The sequence below is a fragment of the Ursus maritimus genome, unplaced genomic scaffold (assembly GCF_017311325.1).
Source record: "Ursus maritimus isolate PB19 unplaced genomic scaffold, ASM1731132v1 scaffold_10, whole genome shotgun sequence".
Lineage (NCBI taxonomy): Eukaryota > Metazoa > Chordata > Mammalia > Carnivora > Ursidae > Ursus > Ursus maritimus.
This window is the reverse complement of record NW_024423344.1, coordinates 68,417,124-68,433,126: the sequence shown is the minus strand read 5'-3', so window position 1 is coordinate 68,433,126 and position 16,003 is coordinate 68,417,124. Positions and strand designations below refer to the sequence as shown.

The window sequence follows — 16,003 nt, the reverse complement described above, 5'->3', positions numbered from 1 at the left end:
CTGCGGGGGACCCGCTGATCTTAGTGCCAGCCAAAGCCCGTAGGTGTCGCCAGGTGCATAGACACTTACTGGGAGGTGGGAGAGAAATAAGGGGCTTGAAGTGGCAGAAGAATAAAAAACTAGTTATGAGTTAAAAAAAAAATCGAAGAAGATATCACCAAAGTTTTTTTTCAGAAATGAATGAATATTTTGAATGTTCGAGGACATTTTTCCTTCTCCCCATCAACCCAAATTCTTATGGCAATTCACTCAAAAACACTTCTATAATAGCTTCATCCCTCCTCTAGGGTCAGCAAAAGCAAAATACGTAGGAAGACAGGAAAAAAATGGTAACTAATGTAAAGAGGAAATAAAATGAGGGCTTCATTGTTTGAGTTGCACAGCCAAAGGAAAATCCAACACTTTGTTCAGCAGGTTCTTGCCCTAGATGGCTTTTTCACATTTCAAATAGTGGAATAAGTATATCAGATATGTGGCTACATTTAGAAACACTAATTTCTGGTTATATTTCTACTTTTCTGGAATGTTTGCTAATTTAGCTACAGCTTTCTAAGATATCATCAAGAATCATACCGGTAAATCCCATCGCAGCTCCTTCCCTTGACTGCCTGAGGAGCCCCTCTCTATCTCGAAAGTTGATGTACACCAGATCTATGGCCTGCAGACCAAAGGCCTTCGCTGTAACAATAATCTTCTGTCGGGCGTACAGAATATCTTGGGTTTCTTTACTACTTGTTGCACCTGAAATGGAATATGGCCAGAAAAGGGAGACATGAACTCTGGAAACCAAACCCAGCCGCCTATGGTAAAAACTCGGTTTGTAAAGACATCGTCCTGGGAATTGCTCCCCAGCAAAATGATGATTCTAATATAAAAGAAGAGAGGGATATGTGGAGGCAGAGTTAAATCTCATATGTGTCTATTCATCTTGAAAGGCATCTTTCAGTGTCATTACTTGTGTGTGGATCAAGAAAAGGCCCCTCCTGCATCTCAGGAGATACAATCACAAATGACTTAATAGGTCACAAATTAGTTCTGGTATATATTTTCCTTCTTGCCACTGCTTGGAAAATATCAGTCTAAAGACAGCACCACAAAAGGTGGCCAAGCAGCTGTGCAAGGAAATGGTTAACTTCTCTCACTGAGCACAGAAATTCGTGTGCTGTGGTTGCAATGCCCTGCCATAACTAAGGTTCTGAGCCAAATAGCGCAGCTCTAGGGTTTGGATGAAGAACTTGGGGAAACGGAAGGGCACTCATTTTGAAAGAAGCAGAAAGTGTCCACTGAACTGTCGGAAACACAAAAGTCTCTTGGAAAGACTGGTATTAAAATAAGTTCCTTTTCTTTCCCCCTAGGGGCGGGTGTGTGTGGGGTGTCACTGTTTGTATTTGGATCGTGATACTGCTCAGGGAGAGCTCCAAGCTTCAGGCCACTGGGGCTGTGGTTCTGCAAATGCTTTGTGGCCTTGGCCTCTTTTCTAGGTGTGCCCAGAGTCACTAGTAAGACTGGAGGCAGAGTGCCCAAGGGATGGGGAAGATCAGTGGAAACAAGCATACTATCTCAATTAATATTTAATAAGAGTTCTGAAATGTATTTTAGGAGGAATTTAAGATCTGTTTAAAATAATATTTGGATACAACATTTAACGTAGAAAATGATTCATTAAAACAAATGTGAAACTGCCTTAATTTGTGTTAGACACCTAGATAGCCCTCAGACTGATGCGAAAACAAAATACTTAAGCAACGGAGAGGTTGTTCACATATTATACTCACTATGAACAAAGTAGATGTCATATATTCCCAAACATATCTGAGGTTGCAACAGGCTTTTTATTATTTTATAAACGAAGAGAAGTAATAATATACTGTTCTGGAAGCAGGACAGCTCTGAGATGCCCTAAATTATCAGAAACCATTGCCCATTCAGCTGAAAAACCATTGTCATGGTTGGCAAATATATATTGTGATGTAAATGTCCATTCACGAAGGGGCAAAAAATACACACACACACACACACACACACACACACACACACACACACAGATACACGCACACACAGACTGAAAAAGAGGAATGTGTTTGATACCTATGCTGGCTCGAAAGTCTTCTCCTCCAAAAACGACTGCATCTAGAAAAAGACCCACTTGAGGTCCGGTGTTTAGTGCCTCTTCACACACGGCCTGTAAAAGAGCAGAACAGAACCAAATCTCATAGAAATGCACAATTTAGAGAGAAGCAGCGTGGTATATTTCAGTAACAGAAAGCTCCAACTCTTAACACAGTTTGGCTGAAAGCAAACTGGCAGTCCTAAAAATGCAGCCTAAATTTACCCCTTTTGAAAGGCATTTAATATTGTCCAAGTATGTTGTACAGATTTGCTTTCCTTAATGGATTACATTAATATAGTTACAAACTAATATATATGACTATATATTAATATAGTCATAATGTTCGAATCATAGTTCATCTAATTTCTAGAGAAACTTTGAATTAACTCATTTTGATCGTACTGTAAATTACTTCTCTTTTTCCAAAATTTGTTTTTGTTTTAAGAAACTCTCAAACAATAAACATAAAACCACAGGAGAGAAGGAAAGAATTTTTAAATCAAATTAATTGGATTATTTGCATTAGGATGAGGATTTCTTAGTAAATGGTCTCAGGATTAAAGACATACAATACAAAAATCTACAACTCCAGAGGGGCAAATAAAAATGCAACAAGTCATCCAAGATGTATTCATTAGCAACTTCCATATTTCTATGTGAAAATAAAGATTAATAACATTTGTCCTAGATGTAACTGAATCTACCAAGGTGGAGATTCAGCATGCTAATGTATGTAGGTGGGGAAGACCTGAAAATCCGAAGAGGACACTGTTGATTAATTTCAGGGGTTGTAAGTGCTTCTAAGTACAATATGGAATAAAATGGTGCAGTGGAGTTTAGAATTCAGTCATTGTATGAATCTAGTCGCATCTAAGTGATATGCTTTGATTATATCTCAGAATTGTGGGGCAGGCTGGAAGAATTTGGGGTCAGTGGTGTAAATGCGCTGATCATGAGGCTTGAAGCAGCTCCCCCACATGCACTCTGCCCCTCCTGCATGGTCCAGTAGGTCTCAAAGTTTTCTCTCGGAGCGCTTACTCACATATTATCTCTCTGGGCAGTTTTCAACTTTTCTTTGTTTTTCCTTTTTCTTTTCTTTTCTTTTCTTTTCTTTTCTTTTCTTTTCTTTTCTTTTGTTTTGTTTTTAGGGATTTCTTCCCTCCTGCCTTCTGAGACAGGGTGCTACAATGATGTTCATGAGTCAGGTGAAATGTGAGTCATATTTTGGAAAACAGTTTAAATGATCAGTGATAATGGGGAAAAAACAAGCTAGCCATAAAATCGTTAAGGCAAATTGTTGAATGCAACCATACAATGCTGGAAAACACTTGGTTCAGCTAATCTTCCTGAATGCATATAAGGAAATACTTTATGTTCTAGTGTGGCAAACTGAAATAATACACTACAAATTATTGATGTATACTAACCTACAAATAGCAGTCTTACATACTAGACATTATGGATAATGTTGCTACAAAGAGGCCAGAAAATTTCCCAATAAAAGGCAATTGTTACAAAAGAATAATTGAAAGTTAATTCAAAAGGGCAACAAAATAAATTTTCATGTACATTTCATCTATAAATATAGTAATTCACAGCATATGTTTACATATGATTAATTAATTAAAATAGGAATATATAAATATTTCACTTAAATATTTAGGATTGGGAAGTTTTTCCTTGCTACTTAGGCAATTTCTTTGTTTTCTAAGATGCTCACAGCCTGGTTTTGGATTATTAAAGATAACAAATGGTGCTCAAGGTTTACTTTGCCTATAAATCTTTCTAGAAAAATATTTTAAGTAGATGTCAAAATTGAGAACAGAAGTTCTCTTTAGGTAATAAATAAAATACTAACTTATTAGTCACATTATGTTGTCTTACCTTAAAATTGAGCAAACCCTTTGCAGTTTCCACAAAAGGGATTAAATTCATAGGTTGTTCAAGTTTTCGGCCTTTTAAGTAGAATGAGAATTTGTCTGAAAACTAAAATCAAAAGTGTCATAGGTGATTAGTAGGGGAAAAAATGTACAATCACTGAAATGTAACATAGAAGTAGTATTTAAGTCTTTGGCCTGAGGAAGTAATAATCCCAGCCTATTTCATACGCAAAAAGAAATGAAAACAAAACAAAACAAAAACAGGAGGAAAGACCAAAGAAAATAGGTAACAAAGTTCCCACCAAACTAAATAGTAGAACCCCAAGCATTATAATTTTTTTTTCCCCTAAAGGAGCAATTTGAGGCCTAGGAGTTAGAAGTGGAAAGAGAGATTCTGGAGTTTAAATGCTTTCCTTGAAAACATATTTACTCTTCACTTCGTTAAATGCAAATGGCAGGCCCCCAAAACAGTGAAGTCTTGCTCTACCTGCCATTCTGTTTTTGTTTTGGACCGGGCACTGACAGTGGAACTGCTCAGCAGCCTTCTACGTGGAACCCATATTATTCATTATAGCACCATTATCCTTTGTTCAGAAGGTTTTTCTTCATAATTTTTTAGCTTACCTAGGAAGACCTTAAAAAGGAAGTTTAATTCTTTGAAGACCAAAGCTCGCCAATTTTTTCCATGAGACCAGTTCACAGCTAGCTCTGTGCTGCCAGTGGGGTAGCCCAAATTCCAAAATCTATCATCTGGAAACATACAAAAGCTCTTGCACAGATCTCCACCCCCCCCCCTTTCAAAAGGAAAAAAAAAAAAAAAACCCCACCACACTCTAAATTGTAAATCTATTATGTCTATCTAGATCTAATAAGATGTGGGGAGATAAAAAAAAAAACACAGGTATGATAAAGATATTTTTGTAAATAAAGATGAAAACATATATATCCATTTTAAATTTAAGGAATATTCAGCCATTAATGGATATCAAAGGAAAAGGGAATTTTAATCATCTCTCCATTCAGTCTCAGTTGGGTAAATCATATCTAAGAGATTTGCATAAATATAAACCATCAAAGACTTTTCATCTTCAAAGGGGGTTTCAAGACCCTATAAGCTTTGTACTGTAATCATCGCAGGTCACCACCCTGCAGGAATAGGGCTGCTATGGCAACATAAAAAAACTAATGCTTAAGGCTTAGCATAATATTCTGACTAATAGAAAGGAAACTCATTTTAAAAGCTGGCAGCCTATTTACCAGAAGCAGGATTAGAGGTGTTATTTCCCCTTTTAGCTGCCCCCTCCTTGCTTCTGCAGCACCCCCCCCTAAAAAATCTAATCACTGGGATCTTTAAAAAGCTTTTGAGCAATTTGCAGTAACTTTACAATTAGGCTAAAATAAATCACAGCTTTCAGTAATGAAGAATTATTCCCAGTTGCTCCCATTGCCCCTCCCTTCCTCAGACACCATCATCATCACCTCCTTAGTAACTTTTCAAGGGAAGGAATAACTCAACCAAAATAGCAAGAAAGAAGAGAAGGCTACAACGTAAGGAGGCAAAATGTATAATATTCCGGGAAAGTGAAAATAAAACCTAATTTATGTCACATTTAAGCTAGAAAATGGATAGTGAAATATCAGCAGTTTTGGTGTTATATCTGCACTGGAGGGACTTTTTTTTCTCATTAAAAAAACCCACAAACACAACAACGTGCAACGTTACTTGCCCCATTCTTTGTGATAACAGTTGTAACTACAAGAATCATAAAGTTTAAAACTAGTTAAGTACTTTACAATATATTTCCTGTTTTTAGAAAAATCTCTAATGCCTTTTGTTTTTAAGCCAACAGGGGCGTTTAAAAATTAAATATTCTGTCCCATTCTTCTTCTCCTCCTCCCCTTCTTTCTTAAAAAATTGCATTAAGTACTGACACAAAAGGTAACTAGTGGAGAAGTTTCAATTAATTTTTTCAAAAGGAGACGATTAAATGTTTCCGGCCTGGTAAAGTGTTCATTTCAGTGAGGTGGAGGGGCTGGGGAGGGGGGGTAGAGGAAAAGAAGGGGACAAAATCACAAAGAGATTGGGGAGGAGATGAAGTAGCAGGGCTCAGCAATTCTTTCAATTCCAGTGCACACCCAATAGTGTGTTGGAAGAATGCACACTGTTCGGGATTTGTGGGAGAATTGTCCCACGACAAAGGAGGCAGAGTCACGCTTGTTATAGTCCAATAAGCCGTGCCAGTCAAACAAGAACCCACACTAGCGACAAAAGGCCAGCAAGAGATTCTCACACAAAAGAAAACAAGGAAGCCCATCTTTCAGTTGTGCATCAGGCTCTGGGTTTTATGCTTCACATAAATACAAACGGAGAGGAAAAAATAAACAGCCCAAAAGACTTCTGTTAACTAGAAATCCTATTTCTATCCAAGGATTTAAAACAGCGAACGAAGCTGTAGCTGAAGGCTGGGGTGGGTCCTCCCCTCTTAAATGAAGGGTAATAACAGTGATAAACAGGCATTAATATGAAACCAAAAGGGAACGGTGGCTTCAGATTCCATTTCAATCAATTTAAGACACATTTGAATGGGGTAGGAGGCCTCGAGGATTGTAACCTACTGTAACCAGTTTCTCCCAGCTTCTGAGGGGTGACCTTGGAGAGAAGAACTCCAGTTTAGAAAGTAAATATGGGGCTTTGAACATGGGGTCTTCAAGAAGACTCCAACACGGAGCTGTCCAGCAGAAAAATAATGGCAGCTACGGACGTAATTCTGAATTTTCTAGTAGCTACATCAAAAGAGGAAAATGAAACAGGTGAGTTTAATTTGAATGTTTGTTCAACCCAATATATCTGAAATATTATCATTTCCACATGCGGTCAATATAAAAATTACTGAGATAATTTACATTCTTTTGGGGGGGAGGGGTCTGCTAAGTCTTCAAAACCCCATGTGTATTTTGCACTTACAGCACATCTCAATTTGGACTTGCCACATTTCAAGCGCTCAGTAGCCACATGGGGCAGGTGGCCACAGCACTGGAAAGTACAGATTCGACGCATCTACATGCCTGAAAAAGGTGAGCAGTTTCCTCTGGTAGTACAACTATTCCGTGTATTGCTGCATTTGCAGCCACAGCCTTAGAGATAATCCCAGATGTGGCGTCAAAATCACCACTGTGCATGCGTCCCAGGCTCTCTGCCCTGGAGCGGCACAACGGGCAGGTATGTTATTCAGCAGAGATCTGCAAAATCATAGCAACCCCTAAATAAAATCTAGCCTCCCCCTCCTTGAACAATGAAAACAATCATAGCATAATTAGGCCCATTTCAAAGTTTTCTTAAGTAATTTGACATGCCAGGTTTTTATTGGCTGAAAAGTCTGTCATGAAACACACACACACCTGTCAGCAATTTAAAAAGGATGGACTAGAGAGCTGTTCAGGAAATAATATCTGTGCTAATTAAAACCACTAGTTAAAAGCTTCCTGTTTCTTCCTCTAGCTGCCCTCAGGAGTGACCTTTCCCTCTCCTCCTCTAGGTTCATTTTTTCCTTCGTGGCTAATGTGCTTTCGCTGTCTATGAAGACTGCAAATGAACCTGGGTGAGAGCCATTTACTTCACTGCTCTTCCAGGTGGAGGTTAGGGCCTGGCAGGCCGTGAGGAGTGATCCAATTCCTGGGCAAGCCAGTTTCCAAGGACTGCTCTGTGAGGCTTCCAAGGAGGCTGTTCTGGCCAAACCGCAAGTCTGAGTAGGGAGCGGAAGCATCATCCTGAGAGCAGAGTTGTTCCTCTGAACACTCTAGGTAAAGCCAGGCTCTCCTTGTGTGAGGGAAACAGTCTCTTGGGTGCCCTCCTTTCCCTTGGCTCCCTTTCTCTCTGCTCTGTGTGTTTTCAAAATCTGCGGCACCCAAATCCTTCTACTACTCCTTCATAGCTGCTCCTGAGTCTTTAATTAAAGCAAAGCATTAGCTACTCACCCACTGAATTTCTTCAGGACCTTCCACCTTTGGCAGCATCAGGCTAGAGGGAAGGACCCGGGACTGCAGGAGGGTCTCCAGGTCCTCTTCGGCCAGACCGCTGGACACCGAGTTGACTCTCACACACTTTTCAGTTGGGCCCAGATCAAAGTCTTCAAGAGTTTTTACTATTCTCAGTCGAGCTTCATTCTATCAGTGTCAATAAAATATATCTTCTAAGTTTACTTATCATTGAGAGGAAACACAATCCAACTGACCGTGAACCTGCTATGTGGGTTCAGTGAGCACCATGACTGTATCTACACATTTCCTGTCCAGCAAATAAATGGTATTTGAAACAAGTTGTCCAATCTGACAGACAAGGGATTGATTTCCAGACTTCACTCAAGATGACTGTAACAGAGATAACAGCCACCGTAACGCGTACTGGTACGCTTCTTAAACAGTACTGTGCGCATTAGCATTGCTTTCCAACTACAAAGGTAAAATAACTAACAGGTAACGTTTACTGAGCATTTACTAAGCTCTAGGCAGGGTTCTAAGTCTTCTACCTGCATTTTCTCATTTAATAAATATAAGGAACTACATAAATATAGATAATGGTAGTTTCGTCTGTCAGCATATTCACATTAGGGAAAAAATAAGGATTTGTTTTTCTCTTTCCACATGTGTCATGTTTTTTAGTCACTTAAAATTTTTTTGCAAGTGAGTTGAATCTTGACATTCAATTAAGAAGACGCTCACAGGAAAATGACAGTCCACAGTACAAAAAAGCTCCAACTTATTCAGATGGAAGACAATAATACCACCAAGAAATCTCTTCATGAAGCGGAAGACAAATACATTTTCCCCCCTTTGATTTGACAGTCTGTGCTCCATAGTTAAGAAAAGCTGAAATGTTGAAAGCCTGAAGCCTGCTTCAGTATATGAATTGTCCCTAGAAAAACTGTATGAAACCAAACATGTTTTATTGGCTCCGAGTTGGGGTGTTGAAGGTGGGGAAGGGGGTGGGGAGAGAAAGGCACATGTTGAGGGGCTGGCGGTTGGAGTCGAGAGAAAGAAAGCACTTGGGGTCATTACTTCCTGCCAATTTCAGTTTCAAAAACAAATTCCTTCAACTTGCCAACAGCCCTCAACAAATTCTCATTGTCAGAATGAACACTTATCAAAAGTAGTTTCATTTGGGAAGGGTTTTTATGATACTAATAAAACTTTAAAGCTTCTCACTGCTGACGAATGTGGTTTAAAAAAAAAAAGTCTTAACAATATACAGCCATTTGAACAGCAATACTGATCTGGGAAAATAGCAAACCAAAGCGGAGACAAAAAGAGAATTATGAGAGCCGATACTGGGTTTAGGTCTAATCAACAAGACAAGCCAGGACAGTAGATTTAAAACAGACGGATGTAGGTCTACGACCGAGTGGGAGCAGGGAAGGCTTCCAAATGTGGTCTGAGTTAAACAGTGTGAGGAAACAGTGGCTTAGAGTTGTCAGGTCAGATGGAAACAGAATACGTAGACCAGTTTAAGACAGCCCCGTGGAGCCCTGATTTACAGAGCTCTGACTGCGGATAATTAGGCCAAGCTTAGACAAAAGCAAGAGAGCGCGCACACTAGCTAAAGTAAAGGACGATCCGGCCAACAGTGGCTTGGTTCCACATTGTGCTGTGGGCTGTTCCACAGCTATAAAACTCACCCGCTTGCCCTGCCATGCCTTTTTGTTACATTCACTAACTAGGAAAATCCTGAAGGTGAAGAGTGGAAGTGAGCTCAGTGTCATGGTTCCAAGAACATCTAGAGCTGTTGAGAGAAACGCCTTCAGCTCTTTGGCAGTGTGGGCATTTAGATCCATGGCCTCTGAGAACCTAAAATGTGTTATGCTCCATGTAGACTGTACAGCTACAAACTCAGGATTGCTCCACCTTGTAAATATTTCAACTTCCAGGATTTCTTTCAGTAGCAGATTGGGCTTGTCAAGGGTCTACTGGGACAGAGTGAATGGAAAATGGAAAGGGACAAACTAGATCATTTAGCCTGAAAGGCATTTTAAAACTTGGATTACTTGAATCATCATCTATACTCTACTTTTTTAATTTATTTTTTAAAAGATTTTATTTATTTATTTGACACAGAGAGAGAGACAGCCAGTGAGAGAGGGAACACAAGCAGGGGGAGTGGGAGAGGAAGAAGCAGGCTCCCAGCAGAGGAGCCTGATGTGGGGCTCGATCCCAGGACTCTGGGATCACGCCCTGAGCTGAAGGCAGATGCTTAACGACTGAGCCACCCAGGCGCCCCATATACTCTACTTTAATCTGCGTGTGTGCCCAAGGTGCAGGATCCCTGGCAAGGTCAACTTCCGAAATTGTTCATGTTGGTGTCGAACAAAATCTGACCTCTAAGCTGTTTTGTTGTTTCATGTGGATTAGAAAGGGACTGTTTTTTTCAAAGCTCGTGTTCTAAACCCGTTTGTGATTTTTATCTAAAGTCAGATTACCATGGTTTCAGCACATTCTGGTTTACTTAGCAAAATTCAACCCTTGTGAAATTGGCTGCAAATGAAGTACCTAATTCCAATTTTAGGCATAATCTGATTAGTACTTTTCATGTTATAATAACAAACAGTGAATACTCAGCATTTTGTTAGATTTTTTTTTTTTTTTTTTTGGCTCAGAATGAAAACAAGCTCTTTCCACTTCATCATTCTGTACCTTTCCAAAAAAAGATGATGGCTTTGGAGGTATATTGCCACACAACACCCTTATTAACAGGCTGTTGCTTGCTGCAATTTACATAAACTAAGTGTGCATCCCTCTGCTATGTATCCCAAAATATCCAACAACTTCACTGAATTTACACCAACCAACAAGTATGTTGATTTTTTTTTTTCTTTTTGGTGCTTTAATGGTGAAATATGTTACTGTGCTAGCAAACACACCCATGCCATCTGTTGGGTGAGAGGAAGGCAGTTTCTAAGAACAATTAAGTTTAGTTCTGGGTGCTCAGCTAGAGAGAGCCACAATCCACCCAGTTGTGAAAAGAAAGAAATTCTGTTCATTCTGTTCTCTCCCTCCCTTTCTCCCGCCCTCTCTCCCTGATACCAGTCTCTTTCTCACAGCTCTCTCCTTTGCATCACCTTGCTCCCTTCACACTTACACTCTCTCTTTTTCTTTGGCTCCTGTTTGGCCCTGACTGCCCTTCTAACTTCCCTCTCATTCAGGGGATCAGTAAGACACAGCCTGGCAGACACCCCCTTCTCTGAAAGGCTATGTAAGTGATCTGCTGAGATTATTGGGAGGTAATGTTCCCTGGTGAGAAAGAAGGAAAAGGAAATTAAATAAAAAGAGGCCCCTCAAAAAAGATTTTTTTTGGGGGGGAAGGGTGTCTTACATTCTAGTGGCAAGACAGGTTGTTCAAAATGAGGTTTAGAAGGAACTGCACTCCAAATGTGTTAACATTACAGAACGGCCTTGGTAAGCTTTTCTTAATGTAGGATGAACTTGCCCCACTAAAATCTGACAACCTGGAAAAAAACAGAATAATGGAATTAAGGCCTTTCCCAACAGTTACATTAGATCTTTGCAGAGACTAATTACCACAGTGTGTTCTGTAGCATGTCTGATTCCAGAGGTGAACCCTGTAGAGGTCACAAAGAAAGTTGGCACCCATCAGAATCTTCACTGGCCCCTGTTCTAAATAAAAAGTGGTGTCACCAAACTTCCCGCAGTCAATCGATATTTCGTGCCACGGGCTGCTCAGTGCAGTGGACCAGTGGCTAATAAACTTGTCCTTATACATAAGCCACTGTATTATGTGACTCTGTCTGGGCCAGGAACCAAGGCGTGCTATGATTTCAGAGACCCGGTTCTTATTACCTGGGGAAGAGACACGCTCGGGTGACGTAAGAAAGCGGATAAATCAACCATCGCCAAGACCTGCAGACTCCAAAATTAAAGGAGAAAATATGCGTGCAGTTGGTTCAATTGGCACCCATTAAAGCTAATAACTAATCATCCTCGCAAGTTTCTAGCTCAGAATGATCAAATCTGCAAAGAAAACAACATCCGTCCACTTTTACACTCCAGTGGAAGAGGTGGTCCCTCGCGGCAGGGCGGCACAGTCTCGCCATCTGGAGAATAAATCGAGTGTGAAGTACAGTATAGTTTGGGACCAAGCTCCGTGGCGGCAGCTCAGCAGTCAGTTCATTAGTTCCCAACTTCCAGGGATTAGAGCGGCATCAATTCTACTGTCGGATAGGAAGAGACAGACAGGATACGAGATTCAAGGAGGATTGTGACAACCAGGAGGAGCCCCTTGGGTTTATTTATAAAACTACAAAGTATAAACATACCCAAATAAGTGCCTTAAATAATAGCATTATCACAGTTTCATAACATCTGAATTAACACCTTTCCCTTCTTCCACCCCCCACTCCAACCTCATATGTTAATGTATAGTCCTTTTCAGAGGAAACCGCAAGGGCATCCTTGATGCAACAGGAGCAGGGAGAAAGCTGAGCAGCCGAACCCCGATTTGGTAATTAAGAAATACGAAAGACCTTCTAGACTCCGGGGAGATGCATAACCTTGGTGATTTTTAAAAATGTGCAATTAATATTTCATTGTGCAAAAGGCAAATTGCCAGGCCACAGCCTCAAAAACACTACTGAATTCCGTCTTTTCTGAATTTGTCCATCTTACTTTCATTTTATCTGATTTGTAAAATGATGTCACAGGCATGGACAACAAACTCTGGGCAGATGGCCTTGCTATCAGTATCTATGTGAAAAAAATTATGAAAATGTTGAGGTCGTTTGGTTTAAAATACAAAATTGGGAGTGAACTTTCCAATGGAAGGATCTCCTTTTTCATATAACTTCTTTTATACATTTATATTTTAAAAAAGAAGTGCTTGTGACATAAAACAGGTCATCACTTGTAAACTACGTTACTGTATTTTTCTCATAAATGTATAAAAATTTATCATGATCCCAGAGACGGTGGTAGTGACTGCACTGGACAAAAGGCAAATAAATTCTCATTAATTATTACAATGTGGTAGTGTTTCTTTAGGATGGTGATAGTGTTGAGTTTTCTATCCCATTGTTTTTTCCACATGGAAAAGAAATCTTGGTGTGCTTGTTTTTGAAAGAAGAAAATCGACAACAATACTGCATATACCATGAGTCAACTAGTTTAAAATTTCATTCATGGGTAACAGCAAAGAAAAAAATAGACAAACTGGACTTCATGAAAATTAAAAAGTATCTGTACTTCAAGAGACACTATAAACAGAGAAAAAAGGTAGCCCACAGATTGGGAGAAAATATTTGCAAATCATACAACTGATAAAAGATTCATATTCTAGACTATATACAGATCTCCTAATACTCAACAACAAAAAACCAACACAATTAAAAAAAAAAAACCCAAAAAACCAACACAATTCAAAAATGGGAAAGGACATGAATAGACATTTCTCCAAAGAAGAAAAATGGATGGCCAATAAGCACATGAAAAGATGCTCAACATCACTGATCATTAGGGAAACAAATCACAACTACACTGAGATACCACTTCACACCTATTAGGATGGCTACTATAAAACAAAACAAAACACAACATAACAAAAACAGAAAAAAACAAGTGTTGGTGAGGATGTGGATAAATTGGAACCCTAGTGTGCTGTTGGTGGGAATGTAAATTATAGCCGCTATAGAAAATTATATGGCAGTTCCTCAAAAAATTAAAAATGGAATTACCATATGATCCAGCAACTCCACTTCCGGGTATATACACCAAAGCACTGAAGGCAGGGTCTTAAGGAGATTATCTGTGCACCTGTGCTTATAGCAGCATTATTCATCACTGCTAAAATGTGGAAGCAACCTAAGTGTCCACTGACAGAACAATGGATAAGCAAAATGTGTTACGTATGTACAATGAAATATTATTCAACTTTAAAAGGAGAGGAAATCTGACAGACGCTACAACATGGATGAACCTTGAGGACATTAGGGTAAGTAAAATAAGGCAATCACAAAAAGACAAATATTGTTGTGATTTTACTTCAATGAGGTATTTAGAGTAGTGAGAAAGTCGAAGAGTGGTTGCCAGGTGCTGGGGGGAGGAGGGAATGGGGAGTTAGTGTTTAATGAGTACAGGGTTTCAGTTTTACAAGATGAGAGTCACAGGGATGATGGTGGTAGTGGTTGCACAACGGTGTGAATGTACCAGTAACAACTGAACTGTACACTTAAACATGGCTAAGATGGTAAATTTTGTTATACATACGATACCACAATAAAAAAAGTGAAAAAATTTTCACTCACTGATCTATCCCACAAATTATTACATTCTAGGTACTCTGTTTATTCTGAAAGTGTACACTTGCGTAGAGCAAAGTCTCTGATGTGTTAATTATAAAAGGTACATTAAAACACAAGTTTATAGTGAAATGCCAAATGAGCTTTCATTGAAAGGACTAAGAAGGCTCAGGGTGTATGGACGGATAGTTCATAACATGCAGCTGGCATTTCTGCCCCTCAGAGATTTAATGGAAAAAGAGAAAACCCATAAGAAACAACACTAGAATACAATAAATCTATGAAAATAATTTATTTTGAAGGTCTCTGAGCAATTAAAAATGTTTTTAAAAGACATTTTAAAAATGGCTTTAATTTAAGTCATATGGGCCTATACTTTCATCAAAATTCACAGGAAGTATGCTTAAAATTTGTTTCATTTTATATAAATTTTACCACAAAAGAGCAAAGAGGATGGTAAACAAATATTGAACTGTAGTCAGTGATATACACACAGAAGTATTTAAGGGGAAGTCTACTGCTGCTGTCTGCAACTTAATTTGAAATTAATTAAAAAGTAAATGAATTGATGGATGGATAGAAGGACAGATAAGTGGACAAGTTTTTACTGTGTAAAACGTTAATGGGAGAATATAGGAGGTAGGTATAATGGTATTCATTCATTCCATCAACTTCTGTGATGTTTAAAATTTTTGTAATACAATTTAGAAAAAAATTTCTTAAAGTGCCTCTAAAATGTTGATAATTTTTGAAGCTAACTGGTGAATACATGGGGACTCTTGACACTATTCTCTTTACATTTGTATATACAGATCTTCCTCAACTTATGATGGGGTTATGTCCAAATAAACTCATTGTAATTTGAAGTTATTATAAGTCAATAAATATTGTTAAGTGGAAAATGTGTTTAATTCACCTAACCTACTGAACGTCATATGTAAGCCTAGCCTACTTTAAACATGCTCAGAACACTTACACTAGTCTATGATTGGGCAAAATCACCTAACAACAAAGCCTGTTTCATAATAAAGTGCTGAATATCTCACGTAATTTATTGAATACTGTACTGAAAGTGAAAAAATAGAGTGGCTGTATGGTACAGATGGTTGTCAGTCTCTTGGTTGTTTACCTTGGTGATCATGTGGCTGACTGGGAGCTGAGCTCCCTGCTGCTGCCCAGCATCATGACAGAGAATCTTACTGCCTATTGCTAGCCCAAAAAAGATCCAAATTCAAAATGTAAAGTGCAGCTGCTACTGAATGTGTATCACTTCTGCACCACTGTGAAGTTGAAAAATGCTAAATTGAACCACCATAAGTTGGGGACCATCTGTATTAGAATATTTCCACAATAAAATGTTAAAAAAAATGATGTATAACATATTATTTTACTCATATGTGGAGTTTTAAAAAATATTTTATTTATTTATTTATTTATTTATTTATTTGAGAGAGAGAGAGAGAGAGAGAGAGCGAGCAGGGGTAGGAGCAGAGGGAGAGGGACAAGCAGACTCTGTGCTCAGCATGGAGCCCAATGTGGGCCTTGATCCCATGACCCTGAGATCTTGACCTGAGCTGAAATCAAGAGTCAGATGCTTAACCAACTGAGCCACCCAGCTGCCTCTCATATGTGGAATTTAAGAAACAAAACAAATTAACAAAAAAAGAGACGAAAACAGACTCTTAAATAGAGAACAAAATGGTGGTTGCCAGAAG

The 16,003-nt window shown here is 39.0% G+C and overlaps 1 protein-coding gene across 5 annotated transcripts in view; it reads right to left on the bottom strand.

Moving 5' to 3' along the window:
- CLYBL (citramalyl-CoA lyase) overlaps nucleotides 1-16,003 on the bottom strand; it is a 246,337-nt gene that overhangs the window by 30,627 nt on the left and 199,707 nt on the right. For all 5 annotated transcript variants that reach the window (XM_040624175.1, XM_040624181.1, XM_040624164.1 and 2 more), the window contains exons 3-6: nucleotides 7,966-8,154; nucleotides 3,995-4,096; nucleotides 2,089-2,182; nucleotides 574-741 (exon numbers count right to left, since the gene is read on the bottom strand). In XM_040624175.1, the coding sequence (XP_040480109.1) occupies nucleotides 574-741; nucleotides 2,089-2,182; nucleotides 3,995-4,096; nucleotides 7,966-8,154 (553 nt within the window). The remainder of the gene's footprint in view (nucleotides 1-573; nucleotides 742-2,088; nucleotides 2,183-3,994; nucleotides 4,097-7,965; nucleotides 8,155-16,003) is intronic.